The following is a 9,868-nucleotide window of genomic DNA, read 5'->3' as shown; positions in this document are numbered from 1 at the left end:
GTACAAGGCGGATGCCACAGCAGAAAAAGCTCATTTCATGGGCTCCATCATATGGGTTCCATCATCCTATCCCACAGACGGGATCATCAATAAGACTCTTCTACCAGACCTGATGGAATGGCCACATGTAATTGGTAAGGTACACCCCCTCACTTTTTAACTTGTGACTGCGAGTAGCATACCCGATAGCAACACTGTCTGGCTGAAATTTCTTCATACTTTCATTCCAGGCTTGTGTTATTTTCAGGCTGCATGCTATTTTTTAAGTTTATATCCTCCCATTCCCAGTAAGATTACACAATGAGGACCACAATAAATTTCACAAGCTAGTATCTCAAACTGTTCAAGCAAGCTACTCACCAAAACCTGAATGCCTTCTTTTTCTAATGGAGCAGTGTCATAAGTGGCTTCACATACTCTTACTATTGTAGTTACTCCATACTTCTTAAGTTCCTAAAAGAAAATCAGAGTTATGTCTTAACTGTATCAACTATGCTAATATTTATGGTTTTAATACTATACTTGGTAGGAAGTTAAGAGTTTATCATACTTAATGATTTGTTTTGCAGAATGCCAACTCAATCTTAGCTATTATAGTAAATTACAATATAACACTCCATGTAGCTTGAGCTGCCTTGTCATGTTTAAATGTATTTAAATGCATCCTATGAATGAGTCACTGGACAACCATTCAGAAACAAATCTGAACCATCTTTTATCTGACCAAACAGAAAGATACTGATGTCAATTTAAGGGACTGAAACATTTTCTAGGAGACCACAATGATTTTAAAAATTAAAACCACAGAATAAATCAGCATTTTGGAGACTACTTACCTCTATGAACTTGTTTAAAGTTGCGTTGGTTGGATTGTGAGTGATAAGGAATCTCATGTTCTTGTAGGTGATTTCCACAGGAGCTGGGCGGTTCATTCGGGCCATGGTTTAATTTAGTTAAAATGTGCAATGACTGACAGTTTCTTTTTTAAAAAAAAAATCTAACTGATTAACCGAGAAATTAAAATCTACTTCACAAAAAGCCACTAAAAGTTTCCAGTGCCAACAAATATGAAGTTGGGAGGAAAAGGGAATGAAATGAACCTCCTAAGCAAGAAGCAGCAAATCTTCAATCTTGTAATACTGAGGCAAAAAGAAAGGCAGTGCACTGAGGTTACCCCATCCAGGTCAGAACTCCGTAGTAAAATGCGCTGCCAATTTCAATCCAATACTTCTGCTTATTGTGGTAACCACTCTTTAAGGGGGCTTCTTGGTGGAGCAGTAATCAATTTCTACAGTTCACTTGTCTGCATAAAGGCCGTGCTGTGCCTGGCAGTAGTCTCCACTGCCCTTCAGAAACTCCATAAATGTGTGACCGAGAACACCACAGAACTGCTGCAAAGAGAAAAAAATAACAGTGGTCAATGGCTGAGGGTACACTTTCCAAGCATCTTAGTGTTAGATAAATGTAACTAAGAAGTGTTCTGAATTTTCAAACAAATCAACCAAAATAGCACCACAACCTCATTAGGTATCAATCACATTGCAGGTTATAAGATAACCTACATAATACTTTAAGGCAGTAATGAGCAAACCACAGGCTCCAAAATGCCCTCCACGGTCCCATATTAGAGTATATTAAGATTGCACAGTAAACATTTAATGGCAGAACTTCAGCAGCACAAGTTTTCGAACCAAAAATGAGGAAACAAGGATGCAGATGGAGGCACAAGACCCTTGAACAATGAACAAGTCACATTCCCACTCTGAAACCATAAGAAAGAACATTCAGTTCTGTCCTTTTGAAAAGCCCCCTACAGTCCACCAATTGCTTGGGGACAGTAAATTGCACCTGTTAGGCATAGTTCATGACTTGCTTTTAACCAAGACTGAAACTTTGGGTGAGTAATAGAAGTAACGTTCAAACTAATAGATCTTACTCATCCTGTTTCCCGATTTTGGGGGGGGAGGGGGCAAACCTCACTGACCAATATTCAAAATAGTATCATTTAAATTTAATGTTTCTGGTGCACAAAAGCAGTTTTGCTTCCAGCAGCCAAGTAGAAGAGAACAATTTATCACATATATCTAGAACAAAGCTTGTACGTTAAAGATCAGTATTGCCCTTCAGAATTGGAAAAATGGAGTTTACTAGCATTTGTTCTACTTTCCTTTATCTCTTCATATTGCAGGAAACATTCTAAATTAGAAAACAGGGACTAATATTGCTAAGCACAATGATTTGTGCTTAGATTGTAAGCCGCCCTGAGTCTTCGGAGAAGGGCGGGATATAAATGGGATTAAAATTAAATTAAATAATCACAATGGGATCTCAAGTTCTCATTTAATGTGGGACATTAAAAGTAGCATAGCAAGTTCTTATGCAAACTCAGCTCCAAACTGAACAGAATGTCAGTTTTTACTGTACCATTTAATAGACTATGCTAAGCAGATGCAGCCTATTTGCTGAAAGACCCTGCAGATTAATGCTTTAACAAAGATTTACCATTCCATATTTACGAACATTTTTACTGTATCATCTTAGGTACTAATAACATACTACCACAATACTATTGTTTCATAGGGCTTCACAGCTACTCTAAAAGAAGCCAATAAATGGCAAATTCCAAGAAATAGACTTAAATAAATAGTAGGGAAATAGATTTATGTACATGTTATTCAGCAAGAAAATTAAATCTATCCAAAGCAAATCAAAAGCTGAAATGAAAGGTCAGGCAAAATAATTTTGTTACACAGGTGTCGAAATAGAGCCAAACAGGATGTTTAGACAAAACAAAATTTATAAATATTCTGAAAAGACTTACATTAGGTACTCAATGATAGTTCAAAAGTTCATCAGAGGGAGCAAGTTAAAGAACCCAGCAATATTATGACATAACAATATACACATTTTAGCTTACTAGAGATGCCAGTGCACATAGAATCAAAGTAATAAAGATGTTTCACAAATTGCTTTAGCAGTCAAAAGCAGCTAAAGTATAAGCTCCAACTATAAATCAAATTTATTAGGAGGAAGCCTTGATAAACACTCAAGGACATAAGTTCATGTTAAAATTTATATTAAAAATTTGGCAGCTGACATATTAATCTCACAGATATAAGCGAGAAGTACACTAAGAATACCTTCAATTTGACTGATAGTGAGGTACTGGAGACTAAAGAGTTAAAAATGACTATAAGTGTTGGAAGCAAAGTCTTCATCATGGTTTCATCCAAGCTGGGAATAAATACGGCGACTGCTTTAGGAAGAAGGTTGTAGTTTATTGGAGAGGAGAACCAGACAGGAAGAGGTCTGGCAGAGAAAAGGACTGACCACCTGTACAGAGTGGATTTTTATACCCTCTGGAGACTTTCCTTTGGAACTGCTTCCTCTTCCTGTTTGAGGCTATTTCCTGTGTCATGAACTTTTGACCATACTCTGAGTCTGCCTTTCTGGTATTCTGATGGTGATGGGTCAATCTATTATGTCCAAAGGTCATGTCCAGCTTTCCTGGGGCTGGGGTATATAGATTTGTGGTCTTTGTTTTCTTAATCTCCCAGCTGGGGCCTGCAACCTTCCTGGATTTACAACTGCATTTGTACAGAAATGGTTTCTGCTTGGGGGAGGGAGACCTGGGGCTATCAAGAAAAACTTTTCCTGCCTCTTTAATATCCCTTTGAAGAAATATATTTTTCTGGCCTTTTAATATTTCCTTCTCTGGGGAGCTGACTTCCCACATAAGCAAAGGTACCATGTTTCAGATATACAACTTAGGAATGTTCTGGAAGGGAAAAAAATCTCTTACTTTAAATATTTGAGTTGCATATATTTAAAGTTGATATATTTAAACCAGACCAGCATTTTACTAATGTAATTGTCTCATTCTTTTTGCACAGAGCGCTCCATAGTTCTAGACCCGTGGTGGCAAACTTATGGCATGTGTGCCACAGGCAGCACGCAGAGCCCTCTGTGGGCATGCATGCCGTCGCCCCAGTCTTAGGCCTTCAGCTGGGTTTTATTTTCGCTTTAGGCCTCTGCCGCTGTGTGCAAAAAAAAAGGTTCAATCAGTTTCAACTTCTCGTGGGGAAAAAATCTCGCAAAGTTGGAATTGATTGAACATTTTAGTCCCACCCAGTCTGCCATTACCACTGCAGCCACACCCACCCAATGGGCCACACCCACCCAACACCCAACGATACATAAGTGGGTTTGGGTTGCAGTTTGGGAACTTGGTCTCTAAAAGGTTTGGCATCACTGTTCTAGACTTTTGAGCAAGATGTAGTTTTAATTTCCAAGCTTTGGAATAAAGCTCTTCTAGCAACTTTGGTCCAGTCACTAACTGATCCCAAATGTTATGTAAAAGGGACTTTGTGCTACTCCTCTTTCAAACTGCTGTCATTCTGCTACAATAAAAATATAATAAAAGTGACTATAAAGCCAGTTTGATCTGGTGGTTAAGGTACTAAGCTAGAAATTTGTAGATCATGAGTTCTACTTCCACTTTAAGTATGAAAACCATCTGGGTGACTTTGGGTCAGTCACTCTCTCATGCTAACCTATCTCACAGGGTTGTTGTTGTGGGAAGATGAAGGACTATTTCTATATAACTTAAGATTAAAAGCAAGCAAATTGCTTGCTTTAAATGTATATTTAACAAAGCACCAGTTCCCCCCCCCCTAAAATCCAAGCAGGAAGAATCAGAAAAGAAACCTACATGTCATCACTGTGGTCCTGGTGTGTTTGTGTGTGTCTTCATTAAACTAGACATACTCAATTCCAGCAACCTTTTCTTTACATGTTTTAGCCTCCAGCCCCCCAATCATCTTTGTTGTTCTTCTCTGTATTCTTCCTACTTTTTACATTGTGGTGACCAAAACTGGATGCAATATTCCAAGTGTGGCCTTACCAAGGGGTTATAAAGTGGTATTAACACATCTTGATTCTATCCCTGTTAATGCAGCCTAGCACTGTGTTGGCTTTTTTGGCAGCTGCAGCACACTGCTGGCTCATATTTAAGAGATTGGCCACTAGGATTCCAAAATCCCTCAGTTACTACTACTGAGCAAGGCATCACCTATATTGTACCTGTGTATTTGGTTTTTCTTGCCTAAATGTATGTAGATCATTATTTGCACAAACCTACTTCCTCTTTAAAAAAAAACTAAAAAAGGTTAGTCTGTTTCTGTGCTTTGGTTGTTTTTACAAAATATTCTAATCATCATCAGTACTCTCATATTGATAAAAGGCCGAGTGGCGTATTTCATTTGAACTTCATAGGTTTATTTATTTATTTATTTATTTTATTACATTTATATACCGCCCTTTCCCTGAGGACTCAGGGCGGTTTACAGGGAGTTAAAAACCAGCAATACAAAAGTTAAAACCCATTTAAAAAGATTAAACTAACCCTGTGCAATTAAAACCCCGATTAAAATAAATTACTCCTCAGCCTGGGCCCGAGAGCTCGAAGAGCCAGGTCTTCAGGCCCCGGCGGAATGACCGGAGGTAGGGGGCAGTCCTCAGCTCCACTGGCAGCTGGTTCCAGAGGGCAGGTTGACTCAGCCTTCCGAGGTAGGTAAAATGAGGACCCAGATTGTTGGGGGCAATTAAGCTGACTTTGTAATAATGCCGCTTGGGGGTGTGTGTGAAAGCCCTAATAAGCAGGCATATACATAGAATGAAGGCTACTGCTAAGCTTGTAAGCCTCCCTGAGTCTTCGGAGAAGGGCGGGATATAAATGGAATTAAATAAATAAATAAATATTTATTTTGGAGAACAGCAACCAAATGGTTTGAAACTTAGAGCATATTCACTGTAGAAAGCTAGTGCCATGTTTCCAAGGTAGTCAAGTCTCAGATAAGCTGCTCTTTTAGCCAACTCAAACCCTGCAAAAATACGATAAGCATTTTCCAGATGCATACTATATGTATGCCTCTAAACTTCAAAACATACTGCAGCAATCTGCATGGAAGATGCCTGCATAATAATTATACCACAGGGCTGAAAGAGTCCCTAATTAATGCTCAAAATAGCATAGAGAAATAGGGAGCAGCTATAGGCCCAAAAGTTTCAGAAAAGTATATAAAACATTTAAGGGGGAAAAAAAGAAGAGAAACAGACTAACAAGGATTAAAAACAGAACATATTGTTGCCAAAGGTTTTGCAGTTATGAAATATATTATCTCCTCCCTTATTAAAAGTGTGGATAACACTGAAAGCAAGTTACATTTCAGGGACTTTTGGAATTGCCAACCTATATAACATTAAGAAATATTGTAACATGAAATAATTAGATTGCAGCTAATTCTTTATTCCTATAAACTAATTATGGGATTGCTATAATCTTTTGCTAAATGATAAAATGTCAATAAAGATTGAATTATCAGCATAAGGCTTTTACAATTCCTAGATATAGCCTCCTGGATTAATGTCAAGCGGCTGAACATTGAATTGTAGAAGATCTGAACCCAGGAAAAAAAAATATTTTGAGAAGACTGAAATATCCTTTAAATGACAGCCTATTATGACCTGCATCTTACAGGAAGAAAGTACAATAACCTGACTCAGTAAATACTCTTGTTACTTTAATACACATTAATAAAAGTACCTCACCGCCCTTTCCTGTTTCTCACGCGTCACCAAAGGAAGTAATTCCATATGTCAAAGATGAAAATGCTGAAGCGATTTAGCAATCCTCGGAAACAAAAGCTGTCTGTCGTTCCCTCCTTCCCAGGCAGGAGGGGAGGTTTTCAAACTGCCTTTTCCTCCCATACTTCGCCGAATTTTGTAACGCGGCCTAGATACTTGTGTGTGGTATTTTAACACAGCGTTTCCCAACCTTAGGAACTTGAAGATGCGTGGACTTCAACTCCCAGAATTCCCCAGCCAGCATAGCTGGCTGGGGAATTCTGGGAGTTGAAGTCCACGCATCTGCAAGTTCCTAAGGTTGGGAAACGCTGTTTTAACAGATTGACACCTCGTCAACTTGTGGAGAACTGACCCAAGTCCTTCTCGTCCCCTCCATCACCCCCCCCACCGCTGCCTTCCGCTATTGAGGAAGGCTAGCGCGCCAGGCAGCAGTTTATGAATGGAAGGAGCGACCCGTTATCTGCAGGCAGGAGGCGCGGGAAGGGAAAGAGGCCACGCCGCCGGCTCAGCCCGCCAAAGGTCTTCCGCGGCGCCCCCCCCCTCCTCTCTTGCTTCGTGACTCCCTCGGCGGTAGCGCAATAGCCTTTCAAGCTCTCTTACCACACGCGGCAGGCGAGCAGGGCGGCCGCCGGCCAGGCAACGGCGCGAACAAGTCTCGACTTGTTTCCCCAGGTGGAAGATTACTCCGCTCCCACCCACCCCCACCCACCCCTTTTCCTCCGGAGCCTTTTCTTCACTCACGCGTGGCGGCCCCAGCGTTTAGCCGCGCGTCAGGCGACCGGGGCTACTATCCGGCATCACCACCACCACCACCACCACGTGAAACGGTACAAAAGGACGGCGAGCCGGCGACCAGCCAGGACAGGGCCGGCTGTAGGATTAGGCAGGAGCCCAGAGAGGCAGCCCGACTCTCAGGGGCACAAAACTCCAGAATTCTCCTCCGCTGCCAACTTCCAGACTCCCGAAGCTTTTCAAATAGGCAGCCACGAGACCTTTTTTTTCCTCTCCCTTCTTCTCCGCCTCCTATTCACGTTCAAGAGGATCAAAACGTCTTGGAAGAACCCCCCTCCCTCTCCCCAGCACACGCACACACACACACACACACACACAGAGGTGTGTGTCGAGTCCACATCTCTCCCCTCCGTCTTTTGTCGATTAAAAGCAGTTCAAACCCAGTTTAAGCGCCGAGTTCCTGCTCCGAACGAGCACACAAAGGAATCCCGAAACTCGGGCGGACAGAGGGGGTGAGGAGGGGAAGGGAGGGCTTTCATTCAGACCAGGTTTGCTCTTACCTCCTTACATTGTTCGCCTCTGTCGGGGAAGCAGGGAGGGGGAGAGAGAGGGAGAGAAAGAAAGAGAGAGAGAGAGAGGAAGGAAGGAAAGGCCAGGTCCGAAATGCCGGGCAGGGCTGGAGCGCTTCTCGTAGTGACCACGTGCTCGGCCCGGTTGCGGCGCTTCCCCCCACCCCCAGCTGCGAGTGCGGGGGTGGGGTGGGAGAGCTACATTGCCAGCCCCCCCCCCCACCTCCGTTCCCCAGCAGCAGCAGCAGCGGTTCCTAAGGCCGGCAATGACTGGGGCTTTTTCCCCCTCAAGCCTTCCTGGCGGTGGGGCTGCCCGTTCTTTTCTCCAGACAGCTGCGTCTCCTCCCGCCCAGACACTCCCTGCTACCCCCGCCGGCGTCCTCGTCTCCTCGCTTGCCACGTCCCACATCTCCCGACTACGGCCAGGCCCGCAGACCGACCCGGCCAGCTGGAGTGGAAGGGAAAAGGGAGCCCAGGCCGGGGGTCAGCCGCACGAGAGGAGGAGGAGGAGGAACGGCCGGCCCAACGACCGCTGAAGTTTATAACGCAGGACGGACGGCGGGAAGCAGAGGCGGGTCCCCGGGCTCGTCTGCCTGCCCTCTCGCGCCTTGGGAACGGCCGGCGCGGAGAGCCAGCGAACAAAGGCGGAAGGGAGGAAGAGAGACAGAAGCACAGGGCTGGCGAAGACCCGAAAGAAGAGGCCGCTACTCACAGGAATATGGTTACTCATTGAAGACTGTAGCCTGATCATACAGCCTCGGTGCTGAGGGCGCCACCGCCGGGGGCAGGAGGAGCTAAGCCGGAGGGAACTGGAGAAGGAGGAGGAGGCGGCGGCGGAGGTGGTGCCGGAGCAGGGCGGCGGCGATGGACCATACAGGGCGCGGAGCAGCCGGAGAGCGAGCGAGACGGGGATGCCAGGAGAAGGCGAAAGAGGAGGAGCTCCGGCCGCTGGCGACGAGCTTGTTGCTAACGCGGCACTGACGGCAGAAAGAAAAAGCAGCTGGAGGAGGGAGGGGGCCAGAGACGGAGGGAGGGCGCTTCCGTTCGTTCGCGCAAGGCAAGTAGGGGGACGGGGGCGGGCAGAGATGTCTTAAGCACCGCCTTGCACTCTCCAGCGCGCAATCATGCGACGCCCCGCCCCTCTTAGTTGACGCCTTCAAAGCTCGGCGGCCTGGCGTCACAAACGCCTTGTCGCCGAATGGCACCACCCCTGACCAATCGGAGGGCTCGGGCGAGTTGAGCCGATATGGCCAGGCGTGTGGCAGTGGGCGGGGAGCTGAGGCGGGGGAGAGAAGACCAAGAAGAATGCTATAGAGAGGCGCGAGGCGAGGGCGGGGCGAAGGAAAGGCGGAGAAAGCCGGTGGAAACCGGTTAGAGGAAGTCGGCGAACTAGCTGTGCCCGGCCAGACTCGCCGACAGTGGGTGGGACAAGGCGAAGGCTCTCGCCTATTGGTCGGCCGCTGCTGCTATTCCTTCGACTCGGGTCCCCTCTTGTTGCACTTCTGAAAGGCATCCGGAATTCGTCCGCGAAGCGCAGGAATCTACTTGCGGGTGGTTGTTTTGAGATGGTTCCAGAAGCGGTATGCGTGACAGCCTTTTGCAACACAGTGCAGCTACAAGCCCACCTGTAAAGTAGCATCACTTCGGGAAATAGATGATAGATCTTTGTAGCATTCCTGTTCTCCACGTCGAGTGTTGCGTATTTGGAGTGAGGTTCCCTTGAAGCTCAAGATTGGCAGGTTCCTTTAGCACCAAGCGGCTAAATCCAGTGGTTTTTATGGCGGCAACTGCTGGGTATGGGGTCGGCTTGTTACTCACGAAAAAGAACTTCGAGACGTCCCCAGATTTTACTGTGGAGCAGCGCAGACCCAAATTGCTCCCATGCTCCCAATTGCTTCTCAAGCTTCCTCCTTCCGCTGTGT

At 45.3% G+C, this 9,868-nt stretch overlaps 1 protein-coding gene across 3 annotated transcripts; it reads right to left on the bottom strand.

Moving 5' to 3' along the window:
* Window positions 1-189: 189 nt before the first annotated feature.
* LOC310633161 (protein tyrosine phosphatase type IVA 1) lies at window positions 190-8,953 on the bottom strand. 3 transcript variants are annotated; one of them, XM_083350837.1, is made up of 3 exons: window positions 8,659-8,953; window positions 837-1,388; window positions 190-453 (listed from the first exon to the last, which is right to left on the bottom strand). In XM_083350837.1, exons 2-3 carry the CDS (start codon window positions 939-941, stop codon window positions 256-258), a joined length of 303 nt encoding a protein of 100 aa, XP_083206963.1. In that variant the 5' UTR covers window positions 942-1,388; window positions 8,659-8,953; the 3' UTR covers window positions 190-255. The 3 variants fall into 3 exon arrangements, with proteins under 3 accessions (XP_083206963.1, XP_083206962.1, XP_083206964.1); XM_083350836.1 differs by lacking the exon at window positions 8,659-8,953 and adding an exon at window positions 7,938-8,576 and having other exon boundaries at window positions 837-1,391; XM_083350838.1 differs by lacking the exon at window positions 190-453 and having other exon boundaries at window positions 940-1,391; window positions 8,659-8,951.
* Between the last annotated feature and the right edge of the window lie 915 nt (window positions 8,954-9,868).

This window comes from Vipera ursinii, assembly GCF_947247035.1.
Source record: "Vipera ursinii genome assembly, chromosome: 1".
Taxonomy (NCBI): Eukaryota; Metazoa; Chordata; class Lepidosauria; order Squamata; family Viperidae; genus Vipera; species Vipera ursinii.
This window is presented reverse-complemented; position numbering and strand designations above follow the sequence as displayed.